At 41.2% G+C, this 26,888-nt stretch overlaps 1 protein-coding gene across 1 annotated transcript; it reads right to left on the bottom strand.

Annotated features, from left to right (window-relative positions):
• Positions 1-373: 373 nt before the first annotated feature.
• Positions 374-14,073, bottom strand: TMEM238L (transmembrane protein 238 like). The gene is made up of 2 exons (XM_070735915.1): positions 13,513-14,073; positions 374-461 (listed from the first exon to the last, which is right to left on the bottom strand). The coding sequence occupies exon 1, from the start codon at positions 14,029-14,031 to the stop codon at positions 13,546-13,548; it is 486 nt and encodes a 161-aa protein (XP_070592016.1). The 5' UTR covers positions 14,032-14,073; the 3' UTR covers positions 374-461; positions 13,513-13,545.
• Between the last annotated feature and the right edge of the window lie 12,815 nt (positions 14,074-26,888).

The following is a 26,888-nucleotide window of genomic DNA, read 5'->3' as shown; positions in this document are numbered from 1 at the left end:
TCTTCATTTTTCTTGTAAACAAGTACATTTGCACCCACTAGCCATATCCCAATTTCTTGAGAGAAAGCTTCAAGGCCAGCTTGTTTGCGTAGTTCCACTGATGCAGTTCAGCCTAAAATCCTTCAGGGCACAAAATAATTCCAGGCCTTGCTGTGGAATTAATGTACTCAGTACAACGAAAAAGCCTTGGCAATTAAATCTTTCCAGGAAATCTAGCATTAGAAATCATTCCAGAGCCTAATACCACAGACTCCTTTGTGTAACAACTCTTCATGCTATCCAAAGCTGTGCCTATGTGAACAGTACACAAAGAGGTGACACCATGAGAATTTGCTGGAATCGTCTCTGGTGAAGCTGAGTAGAAGTCCAACACGCCAAGAATCAAGCTTGTCCAGTAGCATGGCGCAGCAGGAAGCTCCATCCATAAAAGGGCAATGTGCAGAATAAATAGAAGAACAGCCCTAGGAGGGAAAATAAAACATTATCATCATGTCAACGTTTAGAATTTATAATATAAATACAAATCTGAGGATTAGCTTGAATCAAAGTCTGATAAATTCATGGCCTTGGAGGCCACAAACTATAATTTTTTGCCTTTTGGTACTGTCCATGGGGTTTTTGCCAACATACGCTGGATCATGGAGAAAGATAGGGAGTTCCAGAAAAACATCTACTTCTGCTTCATTGACTATGCTAAAACCTTTGATTGTGTGGATCACAGCAAATTGTGGCAAGTTCTTAAAGAGATGGGAATACCGGACCATCTTATTTGTCTCTTGAGAAACCTATATGCAGGTCAAGAAGCAACAGTGAGAACTGGACACGGAACCACTGATTGGTTCAGAATTTGGAAAAGAGTTCAGTAAGGCTGTATACTGTCACCCTGCCTATTTAACTTATATGCAGTGCACATCATGAGAAAGGCAGGGCTAGATGAATCACAAGTTGGAATTAAGATTGCCATGAGAAATATCAACAACCTCAGATATGCAGATGATATCACTTTAATGGCAGAAAGTGAGGAGGAATTAAAGAGCCTGTTGATGCGGGTAAAGGAGGAGAGTGCAAAAATTGGCTTAAAACACAACATTAAGAAAACTAAGACCATGGCATCTAGCCCTCTCAATTCCTGGCAAATAGATGGGGAAGAAATGGAGGTAGTGATAGATTTTATTTTCCTGGGTTCCAAGATCACCACAGAAGGGGATTGCAGCCAAGAAATTAAAAGACGCCTGCTCCTGGGGAGGAAAGCTATGGCAAATCTAGACAGCATATTAAAAAGCAGAGACATCACCCTGCCAACAAAAGTGTGTATAGTCAAGGCTATGGTTTTCCCAGTTGCAAGGTATGGCTGTGAAAGTTGGACCATAAGAAAGGCTGAGCACCAAAGAATCGAGGCCTTTGAACTCTGGTGCTGGAGAAGACTCCTGCGAGTCCCTTGGACTGCAAGGCAATCCAAACGGTCAGTCCTAGAAGAGATCAACCCAGACTGCTCTTTAGAAGGCCAGATCCTGAAGAGGAAACTCAAATAATTTGGCCACCTAATGAGAAAAAAGAACTCACTGGAATGCTGGGAAAGATTGAGGGCAAGAGAAGACGGGGACGACAGAGAATAAGGTGGCTGGCTAGAGTCACTAAAGCATTTGGAATAATATTAAATGGGCTCTGGGGGATGAGAGAGGACAGGAAGGCCTGGAGGAATGTTGTCCATGGGGCTGTGATGGGTTCGACAACAACATCTATAATTTTAAGTACAAGGTAAGGCCAATAGGATGTGCAAAACAGACCACAAATGTCCTGTCCAATGCCTCCACCGTGCTGCAGTAAACAATCTGAGGAAAAGTCCAAGGTTCAGCTTGTTTTTCTTGCTTTCCAGCCTGGCTTTGAGTGCTGTGTGTTTGGGGTTGGTGTAAACTGCTTAAGTTCCTTGATACATAACTGGAGAACTTTAACCAACAAATAAGCAGATGGGTAATAGATTCTAGACAGACAGCCCCAAATATTTACACCATCTTTCATTGTTGACTTTTGCGTCAAAGAGGTAAAAACACCTTGGTTTCACTATTTCTCCCCCAAGCCTATTTGGTGTGACTTTCAGACTTCGTGTTAGTAGTTGTAAAGTAGCTCAGAAACAGACATAGAACAAGTTCAACCATTACATCACTTGAGCAGTTTAAACCTCAAACACTTCAATTAAGTTAACCAGTTTAATTCACTGGCTAATCAGCTTGGCAAAAAGCTTATCAGTTTCTGTGTACTTTTCACGCGCCGAAAGGGAGTTCACTAAACTGATTTCATATTTAAATTGCTGCTCTTAGCCCCAAGATAAAACTTTCCCAAAATTTATTAGCGAAGCGGCAAAAGAGGCAGAGATGTATTTTTTTAATTAAGAAAATAAAAAAGCTTGAAAGGAAGAAGAGTTTGGGGGAAAAGGAAGAAGTGAGAAAAAGTTGTTGAGGTCCAGAATTGTTTAGGGTCTCTGCCTAAATAGCCAGACTTGACCCCTTTATGAAATGAAATGATAATGAAACCAAATGAAAATGGCTCAGTTTGCAGATCTTGAAAAGAAGCAATGGTAGTCTTCCATCCATTTATGTTACATGTCTCTGTGTGTCATCTCCCCCCGGCTCCCAAACAATTCTTTCTTGGATAGAGCCAGTGAAGGGCTACCAAACTTTTTACTACCACACTGTGGGCATGGCTTATGTAGGACGCCCTGAATTTTGCTTCAACATCTTTCAGTGCAAATTGAGTGCTCTGGGGTGGAGCTCCATTTTCGCTACCCCACTGCATTCTCCCTCATCCGGGCAGCAACCCACCCCTGCATAGAGCTGTTTGTGTTATCTATGTTTCCTGCTAAAGTAGCCTCTTCCCCTGTGTTTCCTTAGCATAATATTCAACTCTCAATCCAGTTGAATTCACTACTCCAGATAAATTGGAGTGCTATTTTCTGCCTTAGGCAGCAAAATGTCTTGGGCCGATTATGATTCTAAATACGATCCTGCAATGAACAAGAACACCCGTTTCTTGGAGAATTTACTAAATTGATATTAAGCCAGATCTGTATATGTCGAGTTTTCTGGGAGAAAAAGTGGGGCACAAATCTAAAATTTCCATTATCACTTTCATCTTTTAGACAGAAAAACAGCTGAAGAAAAAAAGTTTGGAGTGGCAATATAGACAAAGGCAAAGAGAAAAATTCATAATTTTGATAGCAGCCTTTTACATAGGGGTCTGTTGCCGTGATGTCTAGCCACGAGCAGTCTTTTATTACCATTTACAGAGCCTCTGGGGAACAGTACATGGAAGCAAAAAGCTTTGTGTGCAAAATAAGGGGGAAATAAGATTGGTTTGATACTCAAGAGAGAGCAGTCCCATACAGTCTAAGTGCTTTTATTCTCTAATGGAATTGGAGCCAGTAATAGGGTGGTAGTGAAGCAAATTGGGAAGAGCAGCATGGAAAATCCATGGGCTGACTAAAGCCAAAGGCTTGGTAGCAGATTGGCATACCGGTAAAAGAGGGTCTGTGGGAAAGTATCTATAGCTATGTATTCTAGCACAAGACCATGTTGAACTTATGTGTGTGTGTAGTTAAAATTAATAATCTAATCTAATCTAATCTAATCTAATCTAATCTAATCTAATCTAATCTAATCTAATCTAATCTAATCTAATCTAATCTAATCTAATCTAATCTAATCTAATCTAATCTAATCTAATCTAATCTAATCTAATCTAATCTAATCTAATCTAATCTAATCAATTTATAAGCTGCCCATCTCCAGATGGACTCTGGGCACCATAAAACAACAAAATCAGAATACAATAATTAAAAACCCAAGTATTAAAAGACATTCATTCATCTATCATTCATACATACTGGCCGGAGCAGAGTGTTATTGCTCAACGGTCCCAGGCCTGCTGGCAAAGCCATATTTTTAAGGCCTTTTGGAAGGCCAGGAGGGTGGGGACAGTGCAAATCTCCAAGGGGAGTTGGTTCCAGAGGACCGGAGCCACCACAGAGAAGGCCCTTCCCCGTGGTCCCACCAGTCAGCATTGTTTGGCTGACGGGACCCAGAGGAGGCCAACTCTGTGGGTTCTGATCAGTCACTGGGAAGTGTGAGGCAGAAGATAGTCCCGCAAATAAATAACTATGACATCATAATGTTCACAGTTCCTCTTATCTCAACAGAATAACACAGTTGGAAGGGAAATTGGAGGTCTTCTAGTCCAATCTCATCACCACCACCACTCAGGCCATTTCAGACAAATGGTTGTCCAATCTCTTCTTTAAAACTTCCAGTGTTGGAGCACCCACAATGTCTGGAGGGAAGTCGTTCCACTGATTAATTGTTTCAACTGCCAAGAAATTTCTCCTTAGTTCTAGGTTGGCCCTCTCCTTGACTAATTTCCATCCATTGCTTCTTGTCCTGCTTTCAGGTGATTAGGAGAATAGCCTAACACCCTCTTCTTTGAGGCAGCCCCTGAGATATTGGAACATTCATGTCACCTCTAGCCTTTCTTTCCACTAAACTAGACATACTTGTCTTATATATTATGGTTCTAGTACTCTAAAAATACAGGTAATTCATGGTACCTCTTTGTAGAATTCTGATTCTGGTGCTTAGGGAGAAAGATCCAGCCATGCTGAATTACAAAGCACAACTTTAATGCATCGCCTTAATGCGCTAGCAGCTCAGCCAATTATTGTCTGCCTCTGGCTGGCTTGTCCAAATGCTAACAGAGGTATGACTTGCAGTCCCCCCCTTGACCTTTGTGAATTTGGAGCAAAAGGTGGATTGTTATTGCAAAAGGGAATATGCCCCAATTCTCAAGACTTTCAATAAGGAACTGAATTCATGTCTGGTAACATTTTGGATGACTGTTGCAAAGCAGCCAGTTGAGAAACTATATGTAAACAAAAAAAAAAAAAGGAGGATGGTTACATCAGCAAAGACTATTCTAAGCCTACTGGGATAATGGAAGTAGTACTTCAACTCATCTGTAAAGCATCAAGAAAGACTAGGCTATTCAGTAATTTTCCTCTAAGTAGAAAGTAAAGATTCTCTTTTTCTTAGAGTATGGGCCTAATAAAAGAAAAATAATACACACAATTAATATCATTAACATCCATGGATAAATCACTCTCTGCTTGCCCTTTGACTCACTGGTACTGTTATCACCCTTCCCTGCATAGTAATAGGGCTCATTTGATTGCCCCAACCCAGTCAATTGGTGGATCTAATGTTTATTTATTTTGTTTGTTTATTTGTTTATTTGTTTATTTATTTATTTATTTGTTTATTTGTTTGTTTATTTATTTATTTATTTATTTATTTATTTATTTATTTATTTATTTATTTATTTATTATTTCTGTGCCACCCCGTCCCAAAGGGACTTCCGCTCAGACACTATACTTTTCCACCCACCCCCAAAAAAATTAGAGGGAACACTGCTTCTTGCTTGTATCCTTAAGATTTTTATTAATATTGATTGTTTCCTCATTGCTTATTTGACCCCTATGACAATAATTAAGTATTGTACCACATGATTCTTGACAAATGTATCTTTTTCTTTTACGTACATGAGAGCATATGCACCAAAGACAAATCCCTTGTGTGCCCAATCACACTTGGCCAATAAAGAATTCTATTCTATTCTATCTGCCGATCTAGCTATCCAGCAGCTATGTTTAAGTGACTGGTCACAGTTGAGTAGGGAGGAGCCTCGGGAAATCTACAGGGCTGCTGAGATCAAAATTCATGTTATCTGGTAGATAAAATCATTCAGATCTGCCACAACGTGGACTCTGACTGGGTAGGTGTGGCTGAAGTGCCAAAGAAGTGGGCCTTCTCTTTTACAACATTGCTCTCTGGAATAAGGTTCTTCATGATATCTGTGTGGCTCTCACCTGGATGGCATTCCAGAAAACCTTCTCCCAGGTCTTGGGTTAGGGTTTGAGGGCCCTGTTGGATCTATTTGAGGGTATGGATTAGAGACGAGTTCCTCCTGGTTCAGACAGGTTCTATGGAACCGGTAGTAACTTGGCAGCCTGGATTGCTGGAACTGGCAGCGACCCAGGCCTGCCGCGCCCCTGAACTGGCTTTGTTTTATTTATTTATTTATTTATTTATTTATTTATTTATTTGTTTGTTTGTTTGTTTGTTTGTTTGTTTGTTTGTTTGTTTGTTTGTTTGTTTGTTTGTTTATTTATTTATTTATTTATTTATTTATTTATTTGTTTGTATGCCGCCCCTCTCCGGAGACTCGGGGCGGCTAACAGCAATGATAAGACAGTGTACAATAATAATCCAATAATAAAAATGATTAAAAAACCATTAATATAAAACCCAAACATACATACAGACATACCATGCATAAAATTGTAAAGGCCTAGGGGGAAAGAGTATCTCAGTTCCTCCATGCCTGGCGGCAGAGGTGGGTTTTAAGTAGCTTACGAAAGGCAAGGAGGGTGGGGGCAATTCTAATCTCTGGGGGGAGTTGGTTCCAGAGGGCCGGGGCTGCCACAGAGAAGGCTCTTCCCCTGGGTCCCGCCAAGTAGCATTGTTTAGTTGATGGGACCCAGAGAAGACCCACTTTGTGGGACCTAACTGGTCTCTGGGATTCGTGCAGCACAAGGCAGTCCCTGAGATAATCTGGTCCGGTGCCATGAAGGGCTTTATAGGTCATAACCAATACTTTGAATTGTGACCGGAAGCCGATCGACAACCAATGCAGACTGCGGAGTGTTGGTGTAACATGGGCATATTTGGGAAAGCCCATGATTGCTCTCGCAGCTGCATTCTGCATGACCTGAAGTTTCCGAACACTCTTGATGCTACCATAGATGCCGCCATCTCATTTTTAGCTTCTGTGCATGCGCAGAAGCTGGGTTTTTAGCACTGCATATGCACCTGCGCCCATGGTGTTTCAAGTAGTGAATTGGCATTGAAGTAAACCAGAACCCATCCTTGGTGTGGGTAATTGTTAGCTATATTTTGTTTCTTTTTCTGAAAATAATTATTGTATTGAACTTTCTCTTCTGCTTGGCTCTATTGTGCACTCTCCAGAATCAGTTTAGAATCAGGCGATACCTAAATTGAATAAATTAAATTATCTGTATGATATTGAATGCAATGGTCTTGCTTAGCTAGGGCTCAGACATCACAGACAACTTGATTCTTGAATCATGCTTTAGGACCGCTGAATTTAGTAGCTACTTTTATTTTAGTTGTTAATTCTGAAATCAGAAAGACTGTATAAAAATCCAACTTGGGTCGGCCACCAGGACCAGAGGTTTAATCTTCCGAGCTTTTGGACTTGTGCTGGAGCTCATTTTCAGAGAATGTCTATTTGAGAGAAGTTAAGAGAAGTCCCCTGAAGATGGGGAGTCTGAAAGTTTGGAAGAGTAAATGTCTGGTCCTGATGATTGATCCAGATTGGCTCTTGCAACATTATCCTGGGTCACGTATTTGACTTCATTCGTGAGAATGAATAAGGTACACAGAAGAAGGAATACATCCTTTGCTCTGTGAAACTTTAATGAAGACTTTAATTTTTGTCTTTCCTTTTCTTGTAACAAGGGAGCAAAAAAAAGAAAAGGCGGGGAGCAAACAAAAACAAACAAACACACAAAAAGGGAGGCCACCCAAGGCTATGTATAGCAACTCCAGTAACTAAACAGACTCTCCTACAAAACACCTTATGCCCTATCTCTGGGGTGGAACCTAACAACACAACATTATCTCTCCCTCTATGTATGCATGTTCCATAGAGAGGATTAATTCAGGCCTGGACCTTTTATTTCATCACTGTGTGAAGAACAAATATAAGAAAGAAAGAAAGACTAAAGGTGAACAGTGTGTCCTGCTCCAAAAGCTCAATAAAGGTTATTGATTAAGGATTTCTGCATTCTATGCGTCCAACACCCCCCCTTCAAAAGAGCCTGCATGCCAGTGGTTCTCAACCTTTCTAATGCCGTGACCCCTTAATACAGTTCCTCATGTCTCCATAAGTCTAGTGCCAATTCTCCCAACAGAGCTTTAAGCTGATTGGCAGGAAGGTCAGAGGGACACCCCCACTGTAAACACCTGATTTGTTGGATTGTAAAAATATGTTCCAAGGTGCCAGAATAGAAGCTTTGGTTCATAACACCATGGGAAATTTGTCTTTCCCCATGGTCTTAGGCGACCCCTGTGAAATGGTTGTTTGACCCCCAAAGGGGTCCCAACCCCCAGGTTGAGTACCACTGCTGTGTGCCAAACGTTATTATAACAGAATTGCATTCTACAGATTCAATGCAATGTATAAAACGCAGGCTCTTCCTTCTGTTGTGGTCTTCAGCTCCACTTTTAACAGAATTGTCTTCAGTTCACCATACTTTCCCAGAATTATCCTTAATCAAGGATTAGCGTCAAAATGGGTTTGTATAAACCCTTTATATATATATTTTTCTGGTTCAGATGCAAGATTGTCTTCATCTGACCCAACATTTTGAGGCTAAAAAGTGTTTTTTGTAATAATAATAATAATAATAATAATAATAATAATAATAATAATAATTATTATTATTATTATTACGGAGAGGGGCGGCATACAAATCCAATAAATAATAATAATAATAATAATAATAATAATAATAATAATAATAATAATTATTATTATTATTGTTATTGTTATTTATTGGATTTGTATGCCGCCCCTCTCCGTAGACTTGGGGCGGCTAACAACAATGATAAAAACAGCATGTGACAATCCAATAATAAAATAGCTAAAAGCCCTTATTTATAAAAACCAAACATACACACAAACATACCATGCATAACTTGTAATGGCCTAGGGGGAAGGAATATCTCAACTCCCCCATGCCTGGCGGTATAAATGAGTCTTGAGTAGTTTATGAAAGACAGGGAGGGTGGGGGCAGTTCTAATCTCCGGGGGAAGTTGGTTCCAGAGGGCCGGGGCCGCCACAGAGAAGGCTCTTCCCCTGGGACCCGCCAAACAACATTGTTTAGTCTACGGGACCCGGAGAAGGCCAACTCTGTGGGACCTTATCGGTCGCTGGGATTCGTGCGGTAGCAGGCGGTTCCGGGGGTAATCTGGTCCAATGCCATGTAGGGCTATGTGGTATGTGGACATGACCTTAGGAGGCAGGCTAAAGAGATGCCGCTTTAAGGAATGGTCAGAGAAGAGGATGCATAGCTCACAGCTGCATAGTTGGTGAAGCTACAGGCTCAGGAAAGACTCTTCCTAGATTCTTGAAAGGTGACAGTACTTTCATACTTCTGGTTAATGTAGTTTTACAATAATATAGAAATAAATTATCTGGCCCTACTTCATATCTTGTCTGCCTAGTAAGGCTGAAAACTCTGGAAAGCTTAAAGGTTACTCATAGGACAGTTGCTTATATCTGATTAAGACGTGTGACCTGCATCACGCCAATCGACATACAACTTGGGAGCAGGAAATGCACAGCATAGTTGTAAAGGAACAAGAAAACACGTTTGGTTGGAACAAGAAAACAGACCCTCAATTTGCAACACACACCGTAAAAGGCTCTGTTCTTCCCAGAGGCAATGGAAACTTTCATAGGCAGGATGATAGAGAGGCAGTCTCTTCTCAGAAGCTGATCCTTCCTTGGGAGCAGGGCCAATGGTACTTGTGGGCAAATGTACAGTGCCGGACAAAATACGGACGAGCGGGAACAAGGCACACTCAGCAGACCATGGAACATTGCTTATTATAGCAGCAGCAGAAGAACATTCTTTTAAGCAGAGCCAGTTTCTGCTTCCATTGCCTCTTCTCAATCCCATCCATTATTTCCAGTCCCTTGGGATCCCCAGATTAATAACAGAGTAACAAAATTGGAAGGGGACCTTGGAGGTCTTTTAGTCCAAGCCCCTGCTCAAGCAAGAAGCCCTATACCAGTGATGGTGAACCATTTTTCCCTTGGTGCTGAAAGAGCATGTGCGCATGCTATCGCACATGCATGAGTGCCTATAATTCAATGTTTGGGGAGGGCGAAAACAGCTTCCCCCCACCTCCCAGAAACCATCTGGAAGCCATAAATGGCCTGTTTCCCAACTTCTGTTTTGCCCTCCCCAGACTCCAAAGGTTTCCCTGGAGCCAGGGGAGGATAAAAACATCTTCCCCCATCCCCGCAGAGGCTCCTTGGAAGCCAAAAACACCCTCCCAGAGCCTCTGTGCAAGCCATAAATCAGCTGGTCACTTGTTTGTTTGTTTATTTATTTATTAGATTTGTATGCCGCCCCTCTCCGAAGACCTTGGGCAGCTAACAACAATATAAAAAGACAATGTAAACAAATCTAATGTTAAAAATAATCTAAAAACCCCCCCAATTTAAAGAACTACTCATACATACAAGCATACCATGTATAAATTCTATAAGCCTAGGGGGAAGGGAAATTTCAATTCCCCCAGGCCTGACGACAGAGGTGGGTTTTAAGGAGCTTGCGAAAGGCAAGGAGGGTGGGGGCAACTCTGATATCTGGGGGGAGCTGATTCCAGAGGGTTGGGGCCGCCACAGAGAAGGCTCTTCTCCTGGGTCCCGTCAAACGACATTGCTCAGTCGACGGGACCCGGAGAAGGCCAACTCTGTGGGACCTAACCGGTTGCTGGTATTCGTGCGGCAGAAGCCGGTCCCGGAGATATTCTGGTCCGATGCCATGAAGGGCTTTATAGGTCATAACCAACACTTTGAATTGTGACCAGAAATTGATCGGCAACCAATGCAGACTGTGGGGTGTTGGTGTAACATGGGCATACCTTGGGAAGCCCATGATTGGAGCTGAGCCAGGGCAATGGTTTGTGTGCCAGCAGATATGGCTCCATGTGCCACCTGTGGCACCTGTGCCATAGGTTTGCCATCACTGCCCTATATCATTACAGACCAATGGTTGTCCAATCTCTTCTGAAAAACCTGCAGTGGAGGAGCATCCACATCTGGAAGCAAAAGTCTTTAGAAGTTATTCCAAAAAACACCACTGACCTTTTGAATAGTTTAAAGCTAGACCCAAGGGGCAGCCAAAACACTAAAGCCAGTGCTGGACTTACAACAGTTCATTTAGTAACAAAAGCACCGGAAAAAATGACATGATAATTTTTCACACTTACAACCTTTGTAGCATGCCCATGATCATGTGATCAAAATTCAGATGCTTGGCAACCGGTTCACACTTACGACCGTTGCTATATCTCAAGGTTATGTGATACCTTATTGTGACCTTCCTGACAAGCAAAATCAATGGGGAAGCCAGATTCACTTAACAACTGTAGGACTAACTTATCAATTGCAGTGATTCACTTAACAACCATGACAGGAAAGGTCCTAAAATGGGGCAAGATTCACTTAACAACTGTCTCACTTAGCCACAGAAATTTTAGGCTCAATTATGGGGGGTCAATTGATGATACCTGTAGTACCCTTTGATCTTTTTGATTAATTTAGTTTAAATTTTAACGTTAGATTTGTATTGTATTGTATTACTGTCCTGTTGTGAGCCGCCCCAAGTCTTCGGAGAGGAGTGGCATACAAATCTAAAAAATTCAATTCAATTCAATCCAATCTCATGAGTATTATGTCTTAAAGAATCAAAGCAGAACAGGAACTCTATTAAAGCTGTGTGTGTTTGTGGGTTATGCTTGAACATACATTCACACCACTAATTCTTCTTCATGGGTCAATTGAAATCCTGTCCATCAGTTCTTGAATCAGCCGAAGTTTTCACCAACACACTAGCAAGCCCTCTTCCTGCCACATTTACTGGCAAATGGTGCAGTCCTTACTAATGTCTAGGAGAGTCAATTAGTGAATTTCTTTGTTTTCTTTCCCTCTCATCAACATCACCAACCAGCATGAAAACATCCAGTAATCCCTCTATTTAATTAGGGGTGGGGCAGAAGAAAGTTTTGACAGAAGGCTAGATAATAAGTTTAGCCATTTGTTTTGCACATCTATTTGGTACACATGCATTTGGGAGAAATATTGTAGGTTTTTTTTCCTGGGGGGGGGGGTTAATAATGTGAAATCTGGGTTCAAAGGCAGCCTAAACAGAGGCACAGGTGAAATTAAGCCGAGAACAGTCTCCTTCCCTGGCCACTTAGGCAGGTGCTGTGCTACTGCTGCTGGACAGCTGCTTTTAGGACTGAGCTGGAAAGATACAGCTCAGATTTGGAAGATACAAGGGAGAACTTGATTTGAAAGAATCAGTTTTTCTTCCATTGCCCAAAGCAATGATCAGATTTTGGAAAGGATGGGAAGTGGGTTTGCCTACATGAACCTTGCAAACAGATGCTGGGTTGATTTCACTCAATAAGAATAATCAGACTTCACCACACCATTATAGTTGATTATTATTGCTGTATTTTTATTGTCTCAGTATTTATGACTATTGTTAGCAGCCCTGAGTCCTTTTTTGGAGTGGGCAGCACATAAATACAGATGTTAGATAAATAAAATAAAATAGTGGGTGACGCCCATCTGATCAGATGTAACTTGTTGCCTATTTAAAAGGGGGAAAGTCTTTAATATCAGAATAAGGAAGAGTGTTTTCAGGATACTTTGGGTGGGAGTTTGGGATGAGATATACTATTGTGATGAAGAAGAAGAAGGAGGAGGAGGAGGAGGAGGAGGAGGAGAAGAAGGAGAAGAAGAAGAAGAGGAAGAGGAAGAGGAAGAGGAAGAAGAAGTAGTAGTAGTAGTAGTAGTAGTAGTAGTAGTAGTAGTAGTAGTAGTAGTTGTAGGGATATGTCCATGTAATTGCAAGTAAACAAGCCATAATATATCAATAGTTTTCTTTTTTTACCTTAGGTCCCGGGTTGAACTAGATGACCTACAAACCCCTTTCAATTGTAATAAATAATAATAAGAAAGTAATTCTCTGAATGGACTAGAAATCCCTAAAAAAATATTACTCAAAAAGTACCTTGTAGCCTGTTGACTCATCCCCTCTCTCTCTCCTCCAGTTGCCTTTCCCCTCCTGTATCCTTGTCATAATTTTAAAGAGAACGTGAGAAATCGGTACGCATCTAAGGAGGAGGGGAAGAGGGGAAACGTATGCATGCCCAAGACACGCTAATCAATCTGAGTTTGGCGAAGTTGAAACCGGAAGAGCCCAAATGCTCAACGCAGCTGGGCCGGGAATTGGAAAAGGGTGACCGGACTGAAGGTGCGTTTACTTCCAAGCCAAGAAGTTGTCAAGTTGGCGGAAGATGCTCCCACTGTGACACCGCGTGCTTTGCTTGAAAAACTTTTAACTGGGGCGCATCTCAATTAGCCTCCTTTCTTTAGACAGGGGAAATAGAATAGAATAGAATAGAATTCTTTTATTGGCGAAGTGTGATTGGACACACAAGGAATTTGTCTTTGGTGCAGATGCTCTCAGTGTACATAAAAGAAAAATATACATTTGTCAAGAATCATCAGGTCCGACACTTAATGATAGTCATAAGGGTCAAATAAGCAACCAGGAAAGAGGCCACGCGGTGGTTACCTGGTTTCTCTTTCGAGTCCCAAAGGCGATGCTTTACACCAGCCGCTCTTCCGCCGTCCCGGAGTTTACAGGCGCCCCAGTGCGGAGGCGGCCGAGTTCCAGGGGGCCGTCGGGGCGGAGGGAGGCTGCGGGTTTCGGGGTCTTGGCTAGGGCGCCCCGGACGGAGAACAAGAAGGGCGGAGGCGCCGTCCGGCGGCGCTGGGAGAGGCGCTCGGAAAGCTTGGCCGCCAAGCGCAGGAAGCTGGGCTGGCGGCGGGGTTGCGGGGAAGCGGCGGCCGTCCGGAGTGGCAGTTCTTCCGCCGGCACGCCGCGCAGGTTGCCCGAATACCAGAAGAGCCAGAAGAGCAGCGAGAGGAAGACCAGGAGCCCCCCGGACAGCATCAAGAAGTCTTTGAAGGGCCGCCCGTCCAGGGTGGGTCTCCCCACGCCCCCCGCCAGCAGCAAAGCCAGCCCGGCCGCGTCCAAAAGTAGCGCGACCGCCAGGAAGATCGCGCAGCGCCCGTAGCAATGACGGGCCATGCCCGTTCCGGACGATCATCCGCGGTCCGCCTGGCTAGGCTGGCTGGCTGGCAGGCGACACCCTTCAGGTGTAAACGGAAGGACACGCCCCTTTATCTTGCCGGTAGAGAGGCGAAGCGCCACCGCCTCCCCCCCACCTCCCCGGAACGTTTCGGTTGATAGAGAAAGATAGTAACACCTCCCGAGTGGGTGGGAGGGGAACTGCTGAGCCTGGCCTGGATTGCTTCCAAAGTTAGTCGCAGTCTACCGGATTAGATTAGGGAGCGTGCATAAGTGCACTAGAGTGCCTTCCGACCCCTGTCCTATTGTCTTTCCTATATCCCATATACAGTGGAACCCCGACATAAGAGCTGCTCTACTTAAGAGCAACTCGAGATAAGAGCTGGGAGGGGAGAGATATTTTTGTTCTACTTACAAGCCCAAATTCGAGATACAAGCGCCAAGGAGCTGTCTCCTGAAGCCAAACGCTAACTTCTGCGTTCGGCTTCAGGAGACAGCTGCGAAGCGGCGCGCGTGTTTTAAAAGGTTGCAGCCGGCCTGGGGGGCTCGGGGGGGGGTGCTTGCAGCTTTCTTTCTTGCTCTTTTTCTTTCTCTCTTTTACCTTCCCTTCCACTATTTCTTCTTTTCTTTCTCCTTCCCACCTTCTTCCCTCCCTCCCTCCCTTCACTCATTCCTCTCTTACTCTCCCCTTTCATAAGTTTCCTTGCTTCCTTCCTCTGTTCCTGTCCCTTCCCCCTTTCTTTCTTTCTTTCTTTCTTTCTTTCTTTCTTTCTTTTTTCTTTCTCCTTCCCACCTTCTTCCCTCCCTCCCTCCCTTCACTCATTCCTCTCTTACTTTCCCCTTTCATAAGTTTCCTTGCTTCCTTCCTCTGTTCCTGTCCCTTCCCTCTTTCCTTCCTTCCTTCCCACCCTCCGTCCATTCATTCACCCATTCCTCTCTTGATCGCTTAAAGCCGGTCCCTGGTGCAAAAAGGGTTGGGGACCTCTGTCCTACAGGATTGGGTGGCAGAGAAGTTGAACATATGTAAATTTAAAAGTTTAAGAAAGTTTACAAGTTAAGTGAAAGAAACTTCATTATTCATTTATATGTACATGTACATTTCTTCATTAAAAACATGTCTTTCTGCATAATTTAGACTAACTTTGTGAGTTTTTTGAGGGCTGGAACCAATTAAAATTATTTACATTAATTCCTATGGGGAAAAGTCGTTCGAGATAAGAGCTGCTCGACTTAAGAGCCCAGGTCCGGAACGAATTAAACTCGTATCTCGAGGTACCACTGTACTGTATCTTCTCTTCTATCCCTATATCTTTCTTCTATTCTCTTATTGATTTATTTTATCCTATATTCACTCTTCTATTCTTTCTCTAATTCTATTTCCTCGAAGGTGTCCTCTAGTACCTTCATTGTGTATTATTGTGTATTGGACTAGATAGAGAGATAGATTCCTCACTACTGTCAAACTATTCACTAAGGGCTTCATTATTATTATTATTAGTCTTGTCATTGTTGCTATCACCTATCTCCTCCCACTTATGACTGTATGACTATAACTTGTTGCTTGTATCCTTAATTTATGTTCATACTGATTGCTTCCCGATTGCTTATTTGAACCCTATGACAATCATTAAGTGTTGTACCTCATGATTCTTGGCACATGTATCTTTTCTTTCATGTATACTGAGAGCACATACACCAAAGACAAATTCTTTATATGTCCAATCACTCTTGGCCAATAAATAATTATTATCCATTCTATATTCTACATTCTACATTCTCTATTCTATTCTATTCTATCTTACCCTATCCTATTCTCATATTAGCCTTATAAAATCAGTGAGATTAAAACACAGTGGTTGATCCAGACTCAAATAATGAGACTGGGGGAAAGGGATGGGGGCTGAATTCTACATCACACTTAAACTAAGATGTTTTTCTTGTTTTATGTTCTATGAATCCCATTACTCTTGATTTATTCTATCAGGTTTGTTTGGTTAAGATAAGTATGGCTGTGCACGTTATACACTCTTTCTTTCCTTCTCTCCCCGTCTCTGAAAATAGAGACCTAAAACTAGATATCTCTGATCCAATAAGACACAGTTCAATTGCGGCTGTAATTTTTTTTTGTTTTATAATCTATTGAAAGTGAAGATAGCTCTCAGGTATGACTACATGGGCTGCTTAATGAGTCTTTCCCACTTTATTTTACCTACAGCTCCTCAGAAGTCACCAGTTGGTTCACACACAAGGTCACACCTTTATTGCACTCCTTGCTAATTAAGTGAATAATTGCCATCCTGGTTCAGTGCTAACACTGGTCATCAGAGATTAGACTCCCTCAGGTTACTCATAAATGGTCAGCCAAATGGTCATGAAAATCATCCCTTTGTCATTTTTAACCATCTTTCTAATGAGTCAAGTCAAAAAGTGTTGATGGATAATTACCTTGATTCAATTCTGGCTTAAAAAAAATCATTTCTGCATTTCTGTTTGAATCAGTTTGTGTCCTATCCATGCCTAAAGCCAGCTGGATGATGGCTAACAGTAAAACCACTCATTTAATATTTGTCAAAGAGGAGCATAGCCCTTCCCTTTCATCTTAAGGTGATCCCAATTAAAATTGTATCAGTTTGTTGCATAAATCAAAAGAAGAAGCACACACAGATAACTGATTCAGCTGGATTCATTAACTTATTTATAAACTTGTGTGTATGTGTTTTCTGTCAAAAATTATGTTACATACACACACAATACCACAAGTAGGTTATATCTTCAATGTAGCAACAGTTACATGCAGTTTCATTTCCAGCAGCAGACAAACTTTCAGTTCAGAATTCAGGGTGGACAGAGAGTACAAAGTGGGCTGAGCCACGTCCAGCCTTCTAGCTTCAGTTTTGATTATCTGCACAGATTCAGAAGTGTTTAGCTCCTATTGGCCGACTTAGTTGCTATACTTATTCATTGGCTTGTACGGCTTGTTACTGTTGACTCTCCCAGTCATAAATATTTTAACAAATTGCTGTTCTCTGAGTTTGTGATTTAGATTAAGAGAGAAACTTCTATTGCAGCCAATAGATGAGGAGAGCCGTGTTAGCCCGTGGTAACACAAATCCCACAGCTTAAACCCACTCAAATACATTATTGATATGCCTCATTCAATCTTAGACAACAGCCTATGCTTTCTAAGGCATTGGGTTGCAAGCCTAAATTTGCATACAGACAGCCACCCAACCTGGAGCAGATTCACACAAACAATGAAAAACAAGACAATGTCACGAACATGGGAACCAGACTGTGCAACGAAATCAGATGTTTACTATGCCCCTACATCTACCCTGAGAGCACGGGCACCAACAAATACACCAAAATGATAACAGGCAACATGACACACTCTTCCTTTATATATGATATATGCCATCACCAGCAAACAATGTCTAACTGCATTTTACATAGGACTAATGAGACAAGTTTTTCTCAAAAGAATTAATGGACACAAGTCTGAAATCAGGACACAAATCAAAAACAGCATCATTTTATTGAGTTATAAAGCATTATAAAATACAAAATATAAAGTAAATAGAAAAGAAGGGAGGAAGGGGAGAGACAAGTGAGGAAAGGTAAGAAAAAGGAAAAGGAAAAAAAAGTCCATTGACTTCTGACTCTGTTACAGTAGAATAAGGCATTAATATCAAATCACAACTTTTTGCTTTTTCATAATAATGTGAACAAGCCATTTCTATAAAGATCTAGCAGTCTAATCAGTAAAACCCAAAGCCAGACTTTCATTCATTTCCACATCAAGCACAAAGTTTAGAAGCAGTCTCCGTGTGGAGACAAAGCAGTGTCAAAGCCCTTCATTCTCCCAGGATACTCCACAGCGGATCTCAAGTGATTGTTTTGAAAAATCTGGGACTTTAACTCCATCAACCAACCTCCACAGGTTGTTAAACTCACATAAATGAAAAGATTTCACAATGAGTTTTTAATGTATAACAATTATTAACTGATAAGGTCCTGTTAATCTGACTCATGTGTAAACTGCATCTATAGCTAATTTAAATGACAAATGTGGCAACCCTGTTTATTCCTTTCCCTAATAGTATTAAACTGACTATAGGCTTTGCAGTTTATGGATTGTAATTTTAGTAGTATTGACCATATGTAATTGGCAGACTGGATTTTATCATGGATTTTATCTGTTATTTACTGTTTTATCTTGCAACGTTTGATTGTATATTTGCTGAGTGTTTTTGTTTGTTTTTATCTGTAATACGATTGAATTGAATTGAATCTGACTCATGTGTAAGCTGCATCTATACAACTTCCCTTCTCACCCACCTTTAAATCTTACCTCAGTATACTCACTCTATCCGATGAAGTGAACTGAAGTTCACGAAAACTTCCATCTTATAAATAGCAAGTGTTAGTTGGAAAATATGTTACCAGGATCCTTTTGATATTTTTGCTCTCTGTGAAAATTTGCATTTCTACCATTGTCAGAATGGGGTGAGTTCTGGATTCCCCCCCCCCACACTTCCGAAGTATTTTTGAACTTTTAAAACTAGAAGCTTTCATTGCAACTATAGGTAGTCCTCAACTAAACAATGGCTTATTTAGTGACTGTTCAAAGTTACAATGGCACTGAAAAAAGTGACTTATGGTTGTTTTTTGTTCTTAATGACTGTTGTGGCATTCCAATGGTCACATAATCAAAATTTGGATGCCTGGCAATTACCTGACTCATATTTATTATGGTGAAATGGCCCAGGATCATATGATCAGCTTTTGTGACCTTTTAACAAGCAAAGTGAATGAATGGGGAAGCCTGATTTACTTAACAACCGTGTTACTAACTTAACTGCAATGAATGAACTTAACAATTGTGGCAAGAAAGGTCATAAAATGGGGCCAAACTCACTAAACAAATGTGTCACATAGCAATTATAAATTTGAAGCTGAATTGTGGTTGTAAGTCGAGGACTATATCTATTTTGACCCTGAAACACCAACATTTTCCTCTGTTCAACTTTGCTGATGAAATTACTGTATTAGAAAAATAATCATTTTCTTGGAACAGGAAGGGCCGTTGTGTAAATAGGACACATTCACCTGTGTGTAGCTGTGATTTACAACTATCTTGTTCTGTGGGTTTGGTGTAATATACTGAGCCAGACATCAGCCACGTGGACTAAGTTCACATTAGGTTGAACCAAGGCTGACTAATTTGAGGTCCTGGGACATCTATTCATTAAATGCAGTTGTGAATTGCTCTACATCAATAAGCTGATTCATTTATCTGATATTATACACCTTTGTATTTAACAAAATGCAAAGTAGATGACTCATAATTGCCATATATTGATTGGGAATTACCCCTTACCTGTGTCAGCTTTCATAGTAGATAGAAATATCTCCAGTAATATTTATTTCTGCTTGGTGAAGACTGACTTTAACCAGGTGCCACTGGCAAGCCTGAAGGAAATCTTGCTTAAAGGACATTCTCTGTTGAATTCCAGACAGAAAAGTCTTGAGTGTAAGAAGACAAAGTCAAGAGAAGTGTTATTTTTGACAAGTTGCACCTCCGAATATTACAAAACTGATTAGGTTCTGTCAGGGTAGAGCAGCTTTCAATTGCTGCCCTGCTAAAAGTTTTACAGAAGCAGTTTTCGTGAACTAAGCAGAAGTAAAGAAACTGCTTCTGTACTGGCTGTTAGCTGAAATCTGATCCTATCCTGCTGTAACATTTTTCTCTGACTAAGCCTTTCCCAGAAGTGTGTCTTTGAGACTAATTTCTGAGACCCAGCCAAACATTCTCATTGACCTCCCATCATGCATTTTCATCACCTCTCTTAGTTTCATCCATAAGGCCTCAAGCACTTAGCTGGAAAATGTAAAGCACAAGCTTTTTGGGGCTATATGGGCTGTCAGTTACAGTACTTCAGCAGCTATTGAATTTGGGACTATAATTTGATTTAAACCAGGATTTAAACCCTAATCTTTCTCTTTCAGAAGAAACAAGAACTCATGAACTCTGAAGCTGTAAGTATTAGAAATGACTTTGTAGGTCATCTAGTTCTTTCACCTGAGCAGTTCAACGTTCCATTAGTTTAGCATCCCTCTTTAGGAATATCTACGGAGGAGAGTCCACCACCTCCTGAAGCTATTCTATGTCTTTCCTTCCCCTTGTCTTCTTGACCAGCTCTGAGCAGCTGTGAACCATCTTCTGCTGAACAGATGTTCAGATACTCAAAAAGATCTATCATATTATCCCCGCTGTTGTCTTCTTTTCTACCTCAAAACCATTCCTTGCCAGAGTTTCTTTTGAGGGTTTTTAACCATCTCACTCTCTTCAGTTTGTGAGTGCCTTTCCTAAAATGTAATGCCCAGAATTGAAAGCAGTCCAGCAGGTAATCCTCAACTTATATGACTATTCATTTAGGGACTGTTTGAAGCAATGATGGCATGGGAAAAAGTTACTTATGGCTGATTCTTGCACTAATAATAATAATAATAATAATAATAATAATAATTATTATTATTATTATTATTATTATTTATTAGATTTGTATGCCGCCCTTCTCCGAAAACTCGGGGTGGCTTATAACCTTTGCAATTCTGATTTGCGACCTTTCCAGGTAGCTTCCAACAAGGAAAATCCCTTTAGAAAATCCCCCATGATGTCTCACTGAATGACTGTAGTGATTTGCTCAACAACCATAGCAAAAAGGGCCACAGATGCCTTTCTTAATGACTGCACCACATAACAACAAATTTTCCAGTCCCACTTGTGTTCGTAAGTTGAGAACTGTGTTCTAGAAGTCTGATCAAAGTAGAATAGAGAGGAAGGATGACTTCCTTTGGTAATTACACCATTCAGTACTTCTGTTGATGGAGCCTAAGATTGCCTTTGCTTGTTTTGAAGTGCCACAACTCTGTTGGCTCCTATTAGCCTGTGATGCATTAATATAACAAGATTCTTTTTGCAAGTATTTCTCAATAATGCTCCCCACTTCCCCTATACACATTTCGGGTGATGGTGATAGTGGTGGTCGAGGTGTCTTGATCCAGATAAGGTGCTTAGCATTTGTCCTTGTGGAAATTCATCTTGCTAGTTTTAACTCAGTGTTTCAGCTTATCAAAATCTTCCTGAATCCTTATTCTACGTTCTATAAGGTGTTTGCTGTCCTCCTCATCATTATGTCACTGCAAATCTGGTTCTGATCAAGCAATTGATTAAACACTGGAGCTTGAATGGAAACCTCTGGCATTTCACTTGGCATTTTCCTCCATCTTGAATTGGAGCTGAAGGGGAAAATTTCCTATGACTCAGTTTATGAGTGGAGACTGGACAATCTGCTTGAGCCAAGGTTATTTGAACACTGCTAAGGAACAACCACACATTTCTGCTAACTTAAAGACATACACATAACCTTTATTTAGTTGTATATAATAAATATTGACCAGTAATGATGTCAAATTCCAATATTATTATTTTTGATAATAAAGGTTACATAATAAAGGTCTGCTCATAGTGACAGTACCCAGTTAATAAAATGAAGATGGGCACAAGGCAGCCTTTGTGGTAAGCACTTCTTAATTCTCATTTAAAAATACAAGTGCTGGTTTATGGTAATTCATGAGTCAACATCTACAAATGCTTATGCAAGCTATAAACGAGGCTTACTTGAGTTCAGATACTTTGGTGGATTGAAAGTCTTGGTTCAGGTGTTTTGTCAGTGGTTCTGAAGGAGTAAAATATTGGCATGTTCATTTATTATCATGATTCTTCAATTAGCTTTGTATTCATTGAGTGGTAGCAAAGACAATCTATCTTTGCCATCTTTACAGAGTCACATGAAAAACTCTGTTAAATATTTCACTGAATTATGTTTACAGCATTCCCATAATCATCTAAATTGATCACCATATCAGAAAAAGGAAACCAGTTTGGTTGAACATGATTTATAGTTTATACATGTGATATATGCTGGTTCCTGCGAAGCAGTGGATTCTTTTCCACATGTTCACAAATTTACATCCTAATAATCTGCTCCAAACATCTATCTCGTGTTGATGTCAATGGGCCTGTATCAATGACCTACATCATCTTTTTTTTAATGTTGAAGATGATAAGAACAATTGTCCCAGAGGTGGGTTTCAGCAAGTTCTGGATAACCGGTAGCGGAAATTTTGAGTAGTTTGGAGAACCAGCAAATACAACCTCTGGTTGGCCCCATAGTGGGGTACGAATTGAGATTTGCAATATTCTTCCCCCAGGAATAGGGTTGGGAATGGGGATTTTGCAGTATCCTTCCCCTGGAATGGGGTGGAAATGGAGATTTTGCAGTCTCCTTTTCCTGCCACACCCATCAAGTCACACCCACCAAGCCACACCATGCCCACAGAACCGGTAGTAAAAGAAAACGAGCTTTTACCACTGGTTTAGCATCTATTCTGCATTGCTCTTTTAGCTGTGAAGAAGTCTCAAATCCTCATGTCTGCAGTCATTCTTCTTAAAATGAATTAGTCAACTACTGTTTCTATAAAGTACAAAGTTGTGTAATTAACTAGCCCATTCCTGGCTACAAAAGAAGCAATTGAAAGAATAGCTGAAAGAACTTTGCTTCAGTACATGGGTAATGTTCCTGGCCTGGAATTCACATCGATCTCAGAACTAGATCCCTAGTTCCTCATTTTGGGTTCATAGAAAATGTTCTTAAATATATATATGTTTGCTCCATTGTAGAAAAGTAAGTTGGTACAGATATGGCTTCAACACAAAGTCATTGCTCTTTTGGATGTTCCAAACTCTATCTTTGCTTTGGTTTGTCAGAGGAATTTCTGAAGTATTTTTTCATACTGCATATTTTCAACGCCATTTCCCCCAAAGCTGCATTTAAGTTGCAGAAATCTGGATGACTGGTAGATGAAAATCAGAAGAGGTAAAAGTTCTAAGCTGTGATCAAGCAGTCAATAGTTAGCTGTTTTACTGAATTTGGAAGGAAACTATGTGAGTTTACCCAACACTTCCCCACAGCTGCAGTGTACCCTCTCTTCACATGCACCAACTCTACTTTCTTGAACTTCAAGAATAGTCTGAAGGTGAGCAAATCCAGGCAACCACTAAGGTAGTGAAGAGAGATGAATTATTTGCTGCCATCTTGTGGTCATTTTCCATTTGGAGGAATAGAGAAAGAATGGATGGATAGATGGAGTGCCTGGACTTACAAGCACCACCCAAGCGTATTTGCTATATAGTTACTAGTGGCAATTTTCTCTGTGGCTGATGACTTTCAAATTTCAGCCAGAGTAAACCATTGATTGCTGGACTCATAGTGCCATGCTGAAAGGCTTTAGGGATTGCACACTTCAAATTCGTAGGGGGCAGCCTAATTTATATTTACATTTCCTCCCGGCTCCTGGATGGGAGGAACATATCTAGGTATGCCCATGTTTCACCAACACTTCGCAGTCTGCATTGGTTGCCGATCAGTTTCCGGTAACAATTCAAAGTGTTGGTTATAAAGCCCTTCATGGCATCGGACCAGAATATCTCCGGGACCGCCTTCTGCCACATGAATCCCAGCGACCAGGTAGGTCCCACAGAGTTGGCCTTCTCCGGGTCCTGTTGATTAAACAATGTCAGCTGGTGGGACCCAGGGGAAGAGCCTTCTCTGTGGTGGCCCTGACCCTCTGGAACCAGCTCCCCCCGGAGATTAGGATTGCCCCCATCCTCCTTGCCTTTTGTAAACTGCTTAAGACCCACCTCTGCTGTCAGGCATGGGCGAATTGAGATATTTTTCCCAGGCCTATATAATTTGTGTATGGTATGCTTTGTGTATGTTTTTTTAATTATGGGTTTTTTAGTTTTTAAATATTAGATTTGTATTTTACATTGTGTTTACTATTGCTGTGAGCCGCCCCGAGTCTGTGGAGAGGGGCGGCATACAAATTTAATAAATAAATAATAAATAAATAAACAATGTTGTTTGGCGGGACCCAGAGGAAGAGCCTTCTCTGTGGCAGCTCCGACTCTCTGGAATCAGCTCCCTCCAGAGATTAGAACTGCCCCCACCCTCCTTGCCTTTGGTAAACTCCTTAAAACCCACCTCTGTTGTCAAGCGTGGGGGAACTGAAACATCTCCCCCTGCCTGTGTAGTTTTCTGTGTATGATATGACTGTATGTATGTTTTTTATATACAGTAATACCTCATGATATGAACTTAATTGGTGCAAGGAGGAGGTTCGTAAGACGAAAGGTTCATAAGATGAAACATTGTTTCCCATAGGAAACAATGTAAAGTCAATTAATCTGTGCAACCAAAACCCCCCCTCCCGCAAAAAAAGGCGTTCGGCGACTGCTGGGAAGCCACGCGGCTGTTTTAAAAGGTGACAGCCGGCCTGGGGGGCTTCCCAGCACCCCCCCGAACCCCGAACCAGGAAGTTCGGCAAAAGTTTGGGGTTTGGGTGGGTGCTGGGAAGCCCCCCAGGCCAGCTGTCACCTTTTAAAACAGCCGTGCGGCTTCCCAGCTGTCTCCCGAAGCCGAACGCCAAACCCGAACTTCCGTGTTCGGCGTTCGGAGACAGCTGGGAAGCCGCGCGGCTGTTTTAAAATGTCACAGCCGGCCTGGGGGGCTTCCCAGCACCCTCCCGAACCCCGAACCCAGAAGTTTGGCAAAAGTTTCGGGTTCGGGGGGGTGCTGGGAAGCCCCCCAGGCCGGCTGTGACCTTTTAAAACAGCCACGTGGCTTCCCAGCTGTCTCCGAACGCCGAACGCCAAACCCAAACTTCCGCGTTTGGCGTTCGGAGACAGCTGGGAAGCCGCACAGCTGTTTTAAAAGGTCACAGCTGGCCTGGGGGGCTTCCCAGCACCCCCCCGAACCCCGAACCCGGAAGTTCGGCAAAAGTTTGGGGTTCGGGGGTGGTGGTGCTGGGAAGACCCCAGCCCGGCTGTGACCTTTTAAAACAGCTGCGTGGCTTCCCAGCTGTCTCCCGAAGCGGAACGCCAAACCCGAACTTACGTGTTCGGCATTCGGAGACAGCTGGGAAGCCGTGCGGCTGTTTTAAAAGGTGACAGCCGGGCTGGGGGGCTTCCCAGCAACCTCCCGAACCGAACCCGGGGTTCAGAAAAATTTTGCCTCTTCTTACGAACTTTTTTCGAGTTACGAACCGGCGTTCCAGAGGCTTCTGGGAAGCTCCGCCGCCCGGCTGTCACCTTTTAAAACAGCCGTGCGGCTTCCCAGCAGTCTCCGAACGCCGGTTCGTAACTCAAAAAAAGTTAGTAAGAAGAGGCAAAATTTTTCTGAACCTCGGGTTCGTATCACGAGTTGTTCGTAAGACGAGGGGTTCGTATCTTGAGGTACCACTGTATAGGGGTTCCTTGTTTTTTAGACTTTTTAAATGTATTATAGTTATTTTAGATTTTCACTATTAGATTTGTCGTTATATATTGTTTTTATCATTGCTGTGAGCCGCCCCGAGTCTACGGAGAGGGGCGGCATACAAATCTAATTAATAATAATAATAATAATAATAATAATAATAATAATAATAATAATATATGCACCAGAATACACCCTCAGATGATATATTGAAGCATAACATTGTGTATTACACTTTTTGAAGCTTACATACAAATATGGCACATCTGGGTAATGAGAGGAGGAAAGAGAAAAGCTGTAGGATACATTGGATGATTTTATCCAAGTATCTATATACCCCAGTGTCCTTGTGCTGGCATCAGGACTTGGCAACTGATTCACTCTCTGAAGTCCATTAGGTTGGCACAAAGTTCAATCAAAGGTTGTCTATTTCCTGCCAAGTACCTCAGTAGGCTTAACGGAAACATTTCTATTAGGGTATGTCAGTCTTCTACGGAATGAAAGTCAGAATGTGGAGTCTGCATTTTTCTATTTTCCTGTCAACCCGTGATTATTCTTCCAGTGTCATGTAAGATCAGTTCTCACTCTCCATATATAAAGTCTTGGGTAGAATCTTGGCTAATGGATGAGACACACATGCCAGGCTGACATTATTACACATTGCACAGTAGTTTATATATTGTATACCAGGTTTCTCCCAAATGATTGTTGATTCACAAGACTTGATGAAACTATCCATTGCTATTGTTGTTATTCATAGTGCTATTAAAGTAGTATTTATTGTAAAGTATCTTTATTGTTTTCCAGAAATAAAAGAGAAGAAAAGAAAAAAAAGAAAGAAAGAAAAGTAAAAGAATAATAATATATCCACCAGAGAGCTTAATTATTGATAAAATATATAAATGTATTGAGATGGATGAAATGACAAATTCAATTAAGGGGATTGAAAGTAAAAAATCTAAACGAATTTGGGAAAAATGGCACGAATGGATTCGAAACAAAGGCTGAAAATGTAACAATACAAAGTATCAGTATACAAAAGAAGGATAATAATTACCTTAGGAAGTTTGACCTTTATTACTCTTTTTCTTCTCAATGTATCTCTATATCAATTAGTAAAATTTATTTATGATAATTAAATGTAAATATACAAAATTTAGAGAAATGTATCAGAAAGGTAATAGAAATGGATTAAGATCTGTTAAACCAGAACAAAACGTGAGAAATACGGCTTTTACTCCTTATTCTTTTACTTTTTTTTCCCTTTTCTTCTTTTTTATTTCTGGAAAACAATAAAGATACTTTACCAAAAAAAATAAAGTAGTATTTATTAAATTATTTTCATATAATAAATATTTAGAGATCAGTAAATGGTCTGAAACCACATGAAGGGGTTGATGAGACGAAAAGTTTGGGGATTCCAGCTATAGACCAGTTGTATATATATATTTATTCTCTGTTTATATATATACTCTC

The sequence above is a fragment of the Erythrolamprus reginae genome, chromosome 2 (assembly GCF_031021105.1).
Source record: "Erythrolamprus reginae isolate rEryReg1 chromosome 2, rEryReg1.hap1, whole genome shotgun sequence".
NCBI lineage: Eukaryota > Metazoa > Chordata > Lepidosauria > Squamata > Dipsadidae > Erythrolamprus > Erythrolamprus reginae.
Note: the sequence above shows the minus strand (reverse complement) of the source record. Positions and strands in the feature narration are given on the sequence as shown.